The 16565-nt window shown below is 41.0% G+C and overlaps 1 protein-coding gene across 2 annotated transcripts in view; it reads right to left on the bottom strand.

Annotated features, from left to right (window-relative positions):
* SFMBT2 (Scm-like with four mbt domains 2) overlaps positions 1-16565 on the bottom strand; it is a 255408-nt gene that overhangs the window by 76984 nt on the left and 161859 nt on the right. For both annotated transcript variants that reach the window (XM_011957050.1, XM_011957049.1), the window contains exons 8-9: positions 10471-10572; positions 5490-5637 (exon numbers count right to left, since the gene is read on the bottom strand). In XM_011957050.1, coding sequence (XP_011812440.1) covers positions 5490-5637; positions 10471-10572 — 250 coding nt within the window. The remainder of the gene's footprint in view (positions 1-5489; positions 5638-10470; positions 10573-16565) is intronic.

Raw genomic sequence — 16565 nt, 5'->3', positions numbered from 1 at the left:
CCACAATCTTGACTTGGACGCTGGGTGGGGTGGAAGGCACTGGACAGTCTGAGCTGAAGGACCTGTGGTTTATGTTCTAACACGATCGATCTGACTGAAGTGTTGAGAGTCCCCTGAGTTAAACAAGGGGCCGCTGCAGGAACCAGATGAGACTCACTGGAGGCCTGAGACAGGTGGTCATGAGGAAAAGCAGTGAGACTCTGAAAATGTGAACAGAAGTCCCTGATGGATGAGGTATGGGGCATAAGAAACAGAGGACTTAAGGATGACTTGGCCTTCATTATATCCGTAACACTTTCATGTTTTACATTTTGTTGTTGAAAAACATGAATCAAACAAGGCAGAATGTTAGCATCTGTTGAAGCAAGATGGTAGGGCCATGAGTGTCCACATGTTATTTTCTGCCCCCTTTGGTATGTCTGAAACATGAGTGACAAAATGGATTAAGCTCATCAGTCAGTGTCTGAGGTTTTTCTTTAGGAAAAGAGAATACCACTTACGGTTCCCTGCTTTGTGTCTCAATAATAATTAAAATACACCTTTACTTCCTGAATTGTGTTAACAGTTTATGTGTCTACTAAATGGTCAAACTAACAGAGACAAATCAAAGTTGCTAACGTAAACCAATTACTTCAGCTTTTGCTCACACCTTTTACAGCAGAAATTTAAAGGCTGAACATTTTCTACAAAAGTTCCTGGGTGGAACTTTTCCTCCACTAATTCTACAACTAATCTTTCATGTTACACAAGAAAGGTTAATGAAATAATTTTAAAATAGCAAGTCATGGTTGATAACCTAGACACAGTTTTGCTTAGGTGATCCACTTGTTGATCACTTTTCATAGTGCCTATGAAACTGACTTACTGTTTATTGGATTTAAACTAATTGGGTAAAATTTCCAAGGTTCTAACTTTTGCTTACCAGGAAAATGTTTACTACACAGAAAGCCACACTGAAAAACTCCTATCCACTCTAGCTCTCTTGTCTCTAAGGTGTGAGGACAGATTTTTTTTTTTTTTCTTTTTAGTAGGAACAGAGTCAAAACAATGTAATAAAATGTCTGTGTTATTTGCATATCTCTCTCCTACACCACCAGAAGTCTTTCATTTCAACAGGTGCTTCCCAACCTCTTTTTGGAATCAAGCAACACACCATAATTGTAGGCAGCATGCCTGTTTTTAACAGCAATCTAGACAACCCAATACATTCATGGGAAACACACACACATGAAAACATCTGAAATCACTTGGCAATTGTATAATAAATCCCACATATTCTACATGTCAACCTAATAATTTAATTTAGACACAACAACCTTTTATTTTTAAAAAAGCTTCTACTTGCATACATTCATAAAGTGAAGAATGGTCTCTGAAACATCTCTATAGCATGACTCTTAATCCTGGTGTTGAGATGTAAGATGTGAAACCAACCACCTCAAAAGGAAACCGTAAAACACCACTACCACAATCACCACCACCACCTCCTCCTCTAAACACTCATTCAGTTTAATTACAAAAATAAAAATATTGTACTCTCACAAGAGAGTAAGGAAGTCATTGAATGAAGCCATGATTGTCTTATAATCACACACCCTTGTAAAATTATTCCCTAAAATTGTAATTCTCTGACTGCTTTGACATATTGACCATCTGAATCGTGTAAAGCCATGGTTCACTGACATGAATTAGGTTGCTTTAGGCCCCCCAAATGCTCTAGAATTACTAAGAAGGAAGAACATTACAAAACATCAGCAAGACAGAACAGCAGTGAAGTGTGGATATGGTTGTGTAGAAAAAGCATTAGATTTGGTATCTTAAGGCTGGAGTTTTTAGCCCAACATCCCTGCACCAGGATTTGAAAAGTCATTTAACACAACTGAGCCTCAATTTCTCTAGATAGAAAATAAGTAAGGTTGATGAAATCATCTTTAGGATCCCTTTCAGTTATAAAAACCCTCCATTTTTAATAATATATGTTTATTTTTTAATAGGTAATACATTTATTTAGATAGAAAAGAAAAAAAAGATAAAAATAGTATTGTTACACGTCATGTCTACCTTCATCCCTTATGCCACACTCCCCACCACTGTCGCCCATACCCCAAACACTAATAATTGTTCTCATTAGTTTCTTATGTAATTACAGAAATATGAGCAAACACTAATATATACTGTTTTGCCTCTTCTCTAACATAGAAAGTGTCATATGATACCTACTGTACCACTCACAGTGTATCTCAGACAGCCTTCCACATCAGTTCATAGAGACGTCCCTCATTCTTTTCAACAATGGCATAGATTTCATTAGAAGGATCTCCAAAGTCTACTTAATCAATACCCTACTGATAAGTACTTGAATTTTTCCACTCTTTTGCTATTACAAATAATGCTGCAAAAAAAACAAACTTTTATGCAGATGATCTCTACATTATAATTTAAGGAGAAATTTCCAGAAGTGGAATTACTGAGTCAGGGGGAAAATAAAAGTTTAGCAAAATCTGCCAAACTGCCTTCCACACAGTTTGCACCCTTCCTGCACTCTCAACGGCAATGTCTAAGAATCTTTATTCCTCCACCGTCTCACTAAGCTGAGGTTCTCCTGTTCCTTCTCCTTTGGATTTATATCTCATCTGATAAGCAGATACCACATCAATAGGATTTCTCTTCATTTGTGTTTATCTTATTATGATAAGTTTGCCCAAGAGTCCCTGAGCTTCTTGTATTGTGTGCTCTTCTGAGTTTATTCCTTGTCCACATTCCTGTAAGTTGCTAGTCTTTTTCTTATTGGTTTATAAGTAAAAATTCTACTATTTCAAGAAAACATTCCTGAACTGATGATATTTACCACATTCTTGAATGACATGGTTTGGCAGTGTCCGCACCCAAATCTCCTTTTGAATTGTAACTCCCACAATTCCCACATGTCATGGGAGGAAACTGGTGGGAAGTAATTGAATCATGGGGGCAGGTCTTTCCTGTGCTGTTCTCTTAATAGTGAATAAGTCTCACAAGATCTGATGGTTTTAAAACCAGGCGTTTCCCTGTACAAGCTCTCTCTTTGCATGCTGCCATCCATGTAAGACGTGACTTGCTCCTCATTGCCTTCCATGATTAGGAGGTTAACCCAGCCATGTGGAACTGTAAGTCCATTAAACCCCTTCTCCTGTATAAATTACCCAGTCTCAGGTATTTCTTTATCAGCAGCATGAAAACAGACTAGTACACTGAACTAATGATATTTACCACTTCCTGAATGCTTTAATGGTTTAAAAAGAATTATAGTTTCTTATTGGAAGGTACCAGCCACCATTACTCAATATTCTACTGATGTGCAGTATGTATTTGTATATAATATCCATGAAGAAATTTTTTTGAAAAAGAAAATTTTGAGTTTTTGAAAAAGAAAATTTCACTTTCAACAAGAGAAAGGAATGGTTTGGAAGAATGCATGAAGATAATTTCACCTCACCAAATATCACAAATATTTGGATAAAAGAAAAGAAATGATCATCATAACTATTAGGTATAAAAAGCTTAAAATATAAAAATATTTAATTTTATATCTTTGTACAGTCCTTTCATTGAATGTTTAACAGTTCAGTTACATTAATGTAAAACAATTTTCTTAATATCATAAAATTCAAGTATCCAAATAGGCACACCCATTTTCCTGGTGAACTTCTAAGCTATGTCAATGATCTTTTTATGTAATTCATAGAAAATGTATTTTAAAATTCTGAAAACATTGACAACTATGAAACCTCTGCCATAATGTGATCAAGTAGCCAAAACGCTGGTATAAATACTTTTCCTTTTTTTCACTCAATGAGGAAGTAGCCAACCATTTTTTCAAAATTCTTAAAATATAATAGATCCTAATAGTATCGAGGAATGAGCAAAGTCTAACCAAGTAGCATTTACATATCTAGAAAAAATTTTCCTTCAATGACACAGGACCCATTCCCCACACACGCTTCCATGAGAAAAGTTCAAAAGAAGCAAAGGAAGATGGCCCACAGGGTGTTCAGACTCTACAGGACCTACGGCTAATTCCACAGCAGGGAAGGACTTCCCACCTACTACTAATAGGTCGTTGATAAATATGACTCCTGCAAGGCCATATTAAAGCAATGAGAATCCTTCGACTTTTATCATTTTAACTCTGCTGGCACCTGGAGACTCCCACAGGTGTCTCCACTGGACAGTCTTGAAAACTGAAGCAGTGATGTGGCTCAGGGTGCAAAGCCAGTTCATACCAACAGAGAAACAAACACCGACGCCTCCTGGAGTCCTCACTGCTACCAGGGGACACAGTCCCAAGCTCTGCCCAGAGACCTATGATCCAAGTGACCCTGGGCAAGTTATATAAACTCTCTGGGACTTAGATTCTTCATAGTTCACTTTGAGGAGTGAATGAATTAGGCATTAAAAACAGTGACTAGTAAGCTGTGTTCTGTGTAAGTTTACTATACACCATTAGGCCGAACTCCATGACTGCACAACTTTAACCCAAAGAGTCAACAGCAGAAACGGAAATATTCAAAAGTATCTCCTCCGTAAGGACAAATATGGGGAAAATGAAGATAAAAGCCCAGCAGAGTACAGTCATAGGAAAGGTAAGCAGGCAGACACCACTAAATGATGCAGAGGGGCGAGGCCACCAGGTAAGATGGGACTTAACCTGTAGGAACTGCATGATTCTCCCAGTAGGGTTAATGTCCCAAGCAATCCAATCCTTAGAGATCTGGAAAGGTTAGTACAAAACCCCTTATTATTTAAGGTTATCTGTTAAAATCTTCCTCAATAAGTTTACTTTTCTCATCTTTTTCCAATTTTCTTCTTCTTACTATACTTTTATTATTCTTCTCTTAGTCTGACCTCTCATCTTACTACTTTCTTCCTGAATAAACCTTAGGCCTATAGGGGACAACAAACCACACTGGTAAACTCTAAGAGTGGTACTCACTAACAATGTGGTTCTTGAATCCCAATTTAAAATTATTTTAATGCATCCTGGCTCCCAGTGTAATTATTTTAAAGTATTATACCGTTTAATTGTTGGATATCTGAAAGCAAATTGACTCTGGAGAAAGCTTAGCTTACTGGAAATAAAAACTCCAAAGAAATGTTTCACCAACACTGTTACATTTGTAAAGCCACTTCTCAGACACTTTTAAGTCTTTGAGATCAATCACTTAGCAATGCTGTATCCTCTATGCCTACACAACAGCAGCACGTCTGCCAATAATGCCGTAACGGATGGAGAAACTCCTGTGGACAGAAGTGAGAAGCCCAAGGCCGCTCGCCTCGCCCGGGGATGGAACTGTAACTGACACCTATGTCAAGCTGATGAGGAATGCCCTATTTCTACTACATCTAAACCCTTTACACAACCAGCCTCCCCAGATTAACGCAAGTGTTACTTCAATGACAATAAGACACCCTCCTGAATCGCCAGACCCTGCACACCTTCACAGAATACAAACCTTTGGGAGGAGTGAGGCTGACTCCATTTTTAAGGCACCATTGTACTGGCAAAATCCCCAAAGAATCTGCATGGCACAGCACTGACAGTTTACTTGGTTCAGGTCTTAGGTCATCAATAGTCACTTGAAAAAAATGATTGTTAAAAACCTAAAAGAAAAAAAAAAGGTGGGGAGCCAAAGGTTAATTTAGAGTTACACATAATGCAAGCATAAAACAGCGGCAGAGCTTCCAAAGGCAATTAAATATAGTTCATCAAAATGATCTGAATACAAACCGGCATTTTCAGTGTCTATTACTAAATTAATTCAGCTGATAAAAAGTTAGAATTGACCGCTGTGGTCCTATTAATGGAAAGATAAATAACTAGGTGATATGGAAGACCGAGAATGAACAAAACCAATGGCCATAGCTTGAAGAAAAACGAACGGAGGAAGTCAGACAGACAAACCCCAGCTTTGATGACAGCCAAGACAGGAACTGAAAAGTGAAATCATCTCTCAGTGTCCACAGCCAGCACCAAACTCTTTACACCAGATCATTCAACAATCTCCAAGATCTGGCTTGGAGCTTTCTAGCCTCATCCTGCACCATGTCCCTCAGAACACCCGACCCTCCAGCCCGAGAGGGAATCATTCACCCTAAGCCTCACCAACTACGACACCTGCAATGCCATGTTCAAGCTATCAAAACACAGTGCATTTTCAAGGTGCATCTCGTACTTCAGTGCTGCTGATCTGGGTGGAATAAACCGCCCTCACTCTGTGCTCCTAAAATTTCAGACTTCAACTTCTGTATTGAAAACTCTTACTCCTTTCTAGACTGATAACACATTGGTCTTCCAATGCCATAGAGCATAAGTTATTAGAGGAGAGTGATGTCTTTTTGTTACCACAAGTATTCCCAAAATGCATATAAAGTGCTTTGTACATAGGAACTGGATAAATGTCCACTGAATATAAGAAGAAACATCAATGAAGAAATAAGAGCAAGGCATGCGGATAAACAAAGCAGAGGGTAAAAATCAGATGGACCATCTCTGAAAAGCAAAATGGATTTAAATAATTTAGCATCTAAAACAGGCCAGAAAAAAGATCCCTTTCCCAATTCAACAGACATAACCCAGTCTTCCTTAGGAAACCCTGAGAGTTTTACGAAGCTATGATTCCCGGCTCCTTCATTTTTTTTCTGGAAGCAATTTAGTTCAAAGCAAAGCAGGAGAGGAAACTCACTTCTGCTCTTCTCTGGGCTAATTTTGGTAAATAGTTTACTGAAGGTTTGCCTGTGAAAGTCAACTTCAAGCAACAAAGGATCAGATGGGGTCTTCCCAGTGAGGTCATCTCCGAGAGCCCTGTTGAGAATCTCATCCTCCCTCCAACCTGAAAGGATTATGGAAATCCTTCGACTTCTATCACTTTCACTCCTCTGGGCACCTGGACTCCCCTGGACAGTCTTGAAAACTGATGCATGGCCATTTGGCTCAGGGTGCAAAGCCAAGTGCATACCAACAGGGAAACTAACACCAAGGCCTCCTGGACTCCTCACTGCTACTGGTGGGCACAGTCCCAGGAACCCAACATCCCTGCCCTGGTGTATCTTTCTTCTTAGCATTTAATATGTAACATACTAGATTTATTTACTTATTGATTCTGTTTATAGTCTGTCTCCCCCCATTAAAATATAAGCTCCACAATGGGAACACTGTCCAGAATGGAGCCTATGAATACTCAATAAATATCTGTTAAATTACTGTTATTTAGTCTGTCTCGCATACATACACATACTCACACACACACGTATATAAAGAGCATGTGATTTTGGTGGAGCCGCGGTACCCTATAAAGAAGGAATTTCCACAACCGTTAAAATGCATGTTCACGTGGGAACGCTTCAAAGGAAAAGCTTAGTACGTTTCATCAAATCCATCAGGGCTCATGTTACTAAATGGTCCGAAGCAGTGTTTTGTGCTCTACCCAGTCCAGAACCCACAGGACTCAGAACTAACACCCAGAGCAGTTAACTGACTTGCCCAAGACTGCACAGCTAAGAGATGGCAGACACAGAAACAGAACCCAAGGCTTCTCATGTCAGTATCCTTTCCTCTAATCAATACGATGCACTTCGCTTACACAGATGACATCATCACCATCTGCCAGTATTTCAACACCAAGAACACACCCTGGCTGCACTGCTGGAGGTTCATCATTTAATACTGGATCCACCACACGCCTGTCTGCATCCTTGTCTGTTTGTTGTAACATTATTTACAAATTTCTTCAACAGTTATGCCACCAAGAAAAGGCCCAAGGCGGGAAAAAAAATGAAATTTTCATTGTGATGAGTAATGACAGCACAGTGTGTTCTATTTTCAAACATAATACTCCAAGGTACTTTCTCCATACTTACAGAAATATATTTAATTGTAAACATCTTCTACGCTAGGAGTATTCTGATACCTCATTACATGAAGATGAGTCTTGAACCTGGGGAGGTGCCTACCGAGGTTCTAAAAGACAGATGCACACATCCCAGTCCGTGCATTATACAATACATGGTCCATAAGAGAAGGAGGGCTGTACACAAAACAGCATGACTTATTTTATCTTTGCTACAAAGGCTAAGAAAAAGCAAAATAAAAAGGGAAACACAGTCTAGAAATCAGTAAAAATACTTCTTCCCTCCCCTCAATAAGATCTATTTAGAGAAAATTATTTACTGTGAAAAGCCAACTATCACTGGAAGTCTGTCTAACTAGAAAAAGATATTTGGGCTGAAATTAATTTTGATTAGTAGACACATTCTAACATTACATATTACAACTATTTAAAGGCATAAGAATTATTTAAAGGAATAAGAATGTGAGAGAGGCTGGGTGCAGTGGCTCACGCCTATAATCCCAGTACTTTGGGAGGCTGAGGCGGGCGGATCACAAGGTCAGGAGTTCAAGACCAGCCTGGCCAAGATGATGAAACCCCATCTCTACTAAAAACACAAAAATTAGCCAGGCACGGTGGCAGGTGCCTATAATCCCAGCTACTTGGGAGGCTGAGGCAGAAGAATCGCTTGAACCCAGGAGGCAGAGGTTGTAGTGAGCCGAGATCATGTCATTGAACTCTAGCCTGGGCAATAGAGCAAGGCTCCATCTCAAAAAAAAAAAAAAAGAATGTAAGAGGCTACCGCTGACAGTCTATGCACATCAACTCTGTTGAGTTTAATTGATAAATACCAGGTGAAGTGACTCTGTAGCATGATACATCTGCAAACAGATGGGCAGCTGGCATGACTGCAGTACCCACTAACAGAACAAAGGAGAATTCTGACTAGGATTCAACAGGGTACCATTTGTCCATTTTGGAAAAATATCTGACTACTGGCAGGACACACAGTAAAGAACCCCAAAGGCCATTTCAAATTAAAAGGTTTTTAATGGATGCTGGATAATCAGGAGTACATGACTTTCAACCTCCAGATTATAAAGCAAAAGCCACTATATTTTTCTTTAAATAAATAACCTTACATATTTAAAGTTTTTCTGATTTTGTTTGTTTGCTTGTTTTGAGATGGAGTCTCACTCTGTCGCCCAGGCTGGAGGGTAGTGGCAAGATCTCAGCTCACTACAACCTCCGTTTCCCAGGTTCAAGCAATTCTCCTGCCTCAGCCTCCCAAGAAGCTGGGGTTACAGGCATGCGCCACCATACCTGGCTAAATTTTGTATTTTTAGCAGAGACAGGGTTTCACCCTGTTGGCCAGGCTGGTCTCAAACTCCTGACCTCAGGTGATCACCGTACCTCAGCCTCCCAAAGTGCCAGAATCACAGGCATGAGCCACCGTGCCCAGCTCCTAAAGTTATCCTTGAAATAAGCTACTTTAATGGTTATAAAAACAATTTATGTTCACTAAAGAAAAAAACGTTTACAAGAAAAAACGTTTAGAAAGCATTTCATTTTTATAACCAATTTCCATATTCTGTAATACATTATCGCTACTAAATTTCTCAAGTGTTACCAAATCATAAATTTTTAAAAACTCATGACTCACAAAACAAATACTAATCACTGCACGAAAAGTGACTTTCCTTAAAGAAAATCCCATTTCCTTAAGAAAAAGAAATTAAAACAGATTTAAATCTGTAATTAAATTCTCCTACTGAAGTACACAAAAGACCATTTACCAAAACACACGTCGGCCAAGAATGCTGTTTCCCACACTATTTGTAAGAGAATATTTAAGGTAGAAACAAGCAATTTTGATTTTACCAGAGGTTTTGTCATTAAAACTTCTTTAATGGGGAGTGGATACTATACTTTTTAAAAAATGTTTTACTGTTTGTAGAGACAGGGTCTCCCTATGTTACCGAGGCTGGTTTTGAACTCCTGGGCTCAAGTGATCCTTCCACCTTGGCCTCCCAAAGTGCTGGGATTGTGGATGTGAGCCACCATGACCCGCTGGGATATTACAATCTTCAAAGACTAACAGATCATTATAAAAATGCCTTTATGTTAAAAGGTAATTTTATTCTGAATCTGTAGATCTTAGAAGCATGAGTTTTTCTTTAGTCAATAAGGGCACATGAGAAAAACAACACAGAAATGCTGAGACATGGGAGGTGACAATTTGTTTTGCACCATTTTCATGTATTTTCCAAGTATAAACAGATCATATTTACTACTACCCGTGCAGGAAGAACAAATTACCCTTGTAATGATTACAACGTGCAACTCATCAGTGGACAACTAGCAGAAGACAAGGAAAATTCACCCTATCCATGATAAGAGGGGGCATCTGATTAGAGTCACTCTGTGAAACCAGTAATAAAAACAGCTTAAAACAGCGCTGGACTGGAGGGGCGGCAATCTTCCTTAGCTTCGCCTGGTATTGCTGATAGCCTTGCACGAATATATTTCATCTGGTCGTCTTTGAGTTGAAAGGTTTAATTTGATCCACTCTAGGAGTTGGGTGGAAGAATGAGGGAGGAAAACTCACCTTAGTCACTGACGCAGGAGAGATGTAAAAGGGCTCGCTCATATTCACTGTCTCAAGCTTCATCCCAACTGTGAAGAAATGGCTTCGTAAATCTGCGTGATCCTGCAGGGAGAAAGATGAAAATACTGAAAGCCACGGTACTGTAAGTGACCTCAGCCACGGTCCGGATGCGCTCCCATTTTATTGGGCAACCGAAAGCTGATGGAAACAATTAACCCTCCCCGTTTAGAATTTCTAATTATTGCCAGATACCGCGGATTTAATTATTTTCTGCAGGCTAAATTGCTTTTCCAAGGGAGAGGCAACAAGGCTTTGTGGCCATGCTTAAATTTACCCTAAGCAAAAATTCACATTACACTGCTTTGCTCGTCCTCGGTGCTATCAACTGAAGCACGCGGCAGAGTAAGGGAGGCAATCCGTCATCCTACCACAGCAGGGTGTCTTCAGAAAACAAGGCCTCTCACTACTGGAGTCACATCTCAGAGCTTCAGTCAGCACCCTGTACCCACAGTCTGCCCCCACCTCCCGTGTCTAAGAGCACAGTGCTAACCAGTTACTGGGAGTAAGCTGGCACACAGCTTACCAGTATGGTACAGGTAGGGGTACTCAAGAGCCCATGATCTTTGAGATGCCTGGAGGTTAAGAATCCAAACCTGCCCCACGGACGATTAGAACCTGACTCCTACTCAATAAAGGGGAGGAGCAACACTCCTTTCCTAATAGGGGTCTGGCAGTTTTATAACCCGCTCACAGCAACCTGATGTGAGAGAGATGGGGCTTTCCTGCCCCTAAGAAAACAAATTTCAATATCCACTTCAGCTACACAGCAATGGAGGAGGTTGGCTGGACTCCGGATACCAGAATTTAGCTTGCGGAGATGGAGGTCACCTCATAACTCACGGTCTGGATAAACAGCGTGGATAAATAAATGTATTTGCAGTCTGTCCCTGAGGAAATAATAGCTGCAAATAAATCCTGCGATTTCCAAATACATCAACTGGGTGTGAAGTATGAAAATATCTGGGGACCTGTTACTTTCTTTGACCTGCAAATTGAAAGTGGGTTTTTAATTACTCCAATCACACCACTCTATATCCAACTCTGAGGACTGCACAGAACCCAGACAGACAGTGCCTGTTTCCCCAAAACCCCCAAAAGCTGGTCAGTACCGTCGGTGTCCGACAGGAGATCAGACTGGAAGAACTGCTTATAAAACCCTCAACCAGTGCATTGAGTTGCCAAGGTAACCAAATGTAAACGCCTATAGAACCACATGGACCCTTTCATTTTTCATGTCCCCAGGGCAGTCTGCAAAGGTCTCTGTATTGGGCGATGCATGATGAATGCTGGGGCCATGTCCAAAAAGGACATTAATTAGAACAAGACAGGATGCAGTCAAATATGACAAAACCCAATCAGAGGAACTGGCCACTCTAAACATTTACAAATTCCTTAATAACTTACAATCCACACTTTATAAAAATCATATGCATAAGGAAAAGCCCAAGGAAATAGGTGCAGGTGATGATCTGCATTGTTTATGTTGCAAACAAAGCATTTAATTTATTTATTGTTAGCTTTTATTTTAGATACGGGGTACATACACAGGTTTGTTACATGGGCATACTATACTCAGGTAGTGAACATAGTACCCAATAGGTAATTTTTTGACCCATGACTCATTTCCCCCTCCCCTCTAGTAGTCTCCAGTGACTATTGGTACGATGTTTACGTCCATGTGTGCTCAATGTTCAGCTCACACTTCTAAACAAGAACATGCAGTATTTGGCTTTCTGTTCCTGCATTAGTTTGCTAAGAATAACAGCCTTCACCTCCATCCATGTTGCTGCAAAGAACATACTTGCATTCTTTTTTATGGCTGTGTAATATTCCATAAGTATATATGTACCATATTTTCTTTATCCAGTCCATCACTGATGGGCACTTAGGCTGCTTCCATGCCTTTGCTATTGTGAATAGTGCTGCAATGAACGTGTGAGTACATGTGTCTTTTTGATAGAATGACCTGTTTTCCTTTGGGTATACAGCCACCAATGAGATTGCTGGGTCGAATGGTAGCTGTTTTAAGTCAGTAAATCTCAAAACTGCTTTCACAGTGAGGGAACTAATTTATATTCCCACCAGCAGTGGGTAAGTGTTCCCTATTCTCCACAGCCTCATCAGCATCTGTTGTTTGTTTGCCTTTTTAATAACAGCCATTCTTACTGGTGTGAGATGGTATCTCCTTGCGGTTTTGATTTCAAAACATTTACTTTTAAAGGTGGCTGGGGGAAGGCAAATCAGGAAAGAGAAGGAATCGAAGGCTACTGCACAGAGAGCGAATGCGGATTAACACACAGCAGCCGTCATGCCCAGGCAGAGCCAGAAGCCACAGCCGAGGAGACATCACAACTAAACCAACATTGACTCGCTGACATCCGAATTCAAAGTTAATTTGAATGTTTCTAGCCCGAAGAAAAGACAAATATTTAAGGTGATAGGTATCTCAATTACACTGATTTGATCTTTACAAATTATATGAATGTATTAATCACATGTACCCCAAAGTATGTACATCTATTACATACCAATCAAAAAACTTAAACATTAAAAAAAAGGATTAAAAGTGGGCTGAGTGCAGTGGCTCCCGCCTGTAATCCCAGCACTTTGGGAGGCTGAGGTGGTCAGATCATGAGGTCAGGAGTTCGAGACCAGCCTGGCCAACATGGTGAAACCCTGTCTCTACTAAAAATACAAAAATTAGCTGAATGTGGTGGCGGAAACCTGTAATCCCAGCTACCCAGGAGGCTGAGGCAGGAGAATCATTTAAGCCCGGAGGCACAGGTTACAGTGAGCCGAGATCACACCACTGCACTCCAGCCTGGGTGACAGGGCGAGACTTCACCTCAAAAAGTGAATGTTCCTGTCAGACACCCACGTCCCCAGTACCCATCAGCGAGAAGTGAGTCCTGATCATGGCTTTTGCATGTAAATATCCTTCCCCATTTAAGTACAAAACCCTTTCATCTTTGGAAAAGGGGAATTATTATATAAAACATGGCCTGAATGTACTCAGCAAGTCTAAGCCGTCATTATTACGCTGTTTGACAATCAGAGGTGCCCTCAGTCACTCCCGGGACATTCATAACTGTAAGTAATGGTTAACAGATGAATGTCAGTGTTTCTCAGGAGACTCCTTCTCTGTGCAGGACCCCCTTCTTCCTGCAGCCTGCCCCTCACCAGCCACAGCCACAAGGCGAGGCATTCCTGAGGTCTGGTGCACGGCGGCAGGCCTGGGTCTTCTCCCTGGCTGCCTTTATCACCACGGCTCTACTCAGAGCCTCTGCTGTTGGGGCGTCCTGACAGCCGTGGGGCTTCTGGTCTACCTGCCCTCTTCATTCCCTCCATTCCAGATCCTGTGCTTCTCTCTCCTCCACAGAACTCTTGCTCCAACCTTTGCTCTCTGAGTAGAGCCAGCTTTCTAAGTAGGGTTTACCCACAACCCTAAGCCCTTTCTACATCCCAGGCCCTCAGCCTGACCTTGACCACTGACTTGGAGTCTTTAGCCAAATCCACCCCCAACCTTTATTCTGTACTCCAAGTCCTCTGGGAAGGTCTGTCAATCAGAGCTCCCCGTGCTGTGTGGAAACTCTGTGGCCCCAGAAGCCCTGGCCTCTCTGTGGACTTCCTGTGTTCACAGTCGTTGAGCAGACACCAGGCAGTGGCTGCCACTCCTTGGAAATACAGCAGACAGCAATGTGTCCCTGAGATAACCCTGCCCACTCAGGGTTGCGGACTGTATTGGAAATGCTTATGGGTAATGACTTCAGCATCCTCTGCATCTAATTACATCTCTAGGTTAAGAGGGGATCACTTCCGCTTCCTGCAGACAACACACAATCTCTTCCTTTTCTCCCAGAGTGTCCTGCGCTCGGATGTCCATCATTAAACTCCCCACCTCTGCTCATCTATAACAATGAACATAAACATCAAAACCACGCATGAATGCGGGATGAAAATAAAAAGAGCATGACGTTTAAATATTCTTCAACAGTTTAAGAATAATGCTCAGTGGGCATTATTCCAAAAATTTTAGAAACTAGTTTCCCCTCTGTCAGTCTTGGCTCAGATCTCCTACAACTTAAATTATTTCTCCCAGGTTTCAGCTGTGTGGTAAATGTATATCGGTCTTTGTCTCTGGTACAGGACTCCTAAATCCTGTGGGATTTTTCAGGTGATAGGAGCTTTTTTCTTCTAATTGGTCCATTCTTGGTGGGTCCCTATACAGCTTCAGGGTGGGGGCTCGTGTCCAGAAAGTCCAAGGTATAATTAGAGAGGTCTGTAAGTTCATTTCCACCCTGTAACCACTAGGGAGGGGAGAAGAGCTGGATATGGAGCTCATTACCAACGGCCAAAGATTTCATCAATTGTGCCTACATAATGAAACGCCCACGAACACCCTAAATGACAGAGATGGGGTTTTCCAGTTGATGAACACTTCTATGGGCCAGGAGGTGGGGACACCCCAACTCCACATGGCCAGAAGTCCCTGTGCCCGGGACCCCCTTCCAGCCCTCACCCTGGGCATCTCTTCCATTTGGCTGTTCATTTGCATCCTGTATGGTACCCTTCACAATAAACAGGTAATAGTAAGGAAACTGCTCTGTGAGCCGTTCTGGAAAACTATCAAATCTGAGAAGGGGGTTTTAGGAACCCTAATTTATAGCCTCAAGTACAGGAATCCCAGGACTTGTGACTGGCATCAAAGTGGAGGAATCTTGTGGTACTGAGCCCTTCACTTGTGGGGTCTGCACTGCTTTCAGATGGTGTTAGAAATGAATTAAACTGCAGGATATTCACTTGCTGTCCAGAGAGTTGAAGAACTGGTTGGTGTGGAAAAACCCACACACGTGATGTTAGAAGTGTTGTGGGTAAAAACAGTTCATAAGTTACAGTCAAGACACTTCTTACTCACGGAAATGCATCTGCTTTTCTTTCCAAACTACACAAAACCCCTTAAACACTCTTGTTTCATATACTGAAAAAAGAAGCCAGACATTCTGAGAGGTCGCAACATCCAAACATAGGTATTTGTCGTATGGCCTCAAATATCCACATATCTTATCCTATTAAAGTTCAACTCTGTATTTCATAAATAAATTTGGAAACTATAAAATACGTTCCTGTATCTTCCAGCCCTAACTTCCACTTTCTGAAAATCACTTCCTAATCAACATCCCAAAAACAAAACAACAAAAAAAAACCCCTCTATGACCATGTAGACATCCCACCAGTTTCGAAGCTAAGTCAACATAATGGAAATTGAGAAGACTCAAGAATAAAGACATAACAATTAAGAGTTTGGCTAAACCTGCTACTCTAATGTTTATATTACTCATGAATGACAATTTCAGAAACGTTTTACTGCAAGAGCACGACAATATTCTCTGATGGGGTTTGCCACTGAAACTTCTGGCCATTGGAGAACTTTAAAAAACAAGAAAGATAACCATGCTGTATGTGCAGAACTTTCCAGTAAGTGCCAAACTCCCTCATTTATGCTACGTGGCTCACCCAAGAAAGGCTTCAATAAATATTTATTGAATTAAACTGAAGGGATGACAGAAACCTGATGATTTCTTGACATCCATTCCAATCCTATATTCTGTCACTCATCCAATAAGCACTGATCAGAAGCCACTGAGGTACCACACAGAAGACTAACAGTTATTGCATGGAATACACAGAACACCCTCCGTTTGTCAAAGGGAGAAGGAAAAGACAGGCAAGAACAGCTATGGAAGATCCAGACTGAGCAGGAACTTCAGAACAAATGTTTTTTACTTCTAGCATATAAAAATGAAGTATCACTATGATCACAGTAGTCAAAGGATTTATAGGTGTGAAGCTTAATTTGGAAGATGAAAACCACGTGACTCAGAATGATAAAAGATTCTGGGGGTGGAGCACAGTGGCTCACGCCTGTAATCCCAGCACTTTGGGAGGCCGAGACGGGCGGATCATGAGGTCAAGAGATCAAGACCACCCTGGCGAACATGGTGAAACCCTGTCTCTACTACAAAAAAAAAAAAAAA

This window comes from Colobus angolensis, unplaced genomic scaffold, assembly GCF_000951035.1.
Source record: "Colobus angolensis palliatus isolate OR3802 unplaced genomic scaffold, Cang.pa_1.0 Scaffold432, whole genome shotgun sequence".
In the NCBI taxonomy this organism is placed as follows: Eukaryota; Metazoa; Chordata; class Mammalia; order Primates; family Cercopithecidae; genus Colobus; species Colobus angolensis.
The sequence above is the reverse complement of the archived record's forward strand: the minus strand, read 5'-3'. Positions and strand labels throughout refer to the sequence as shown.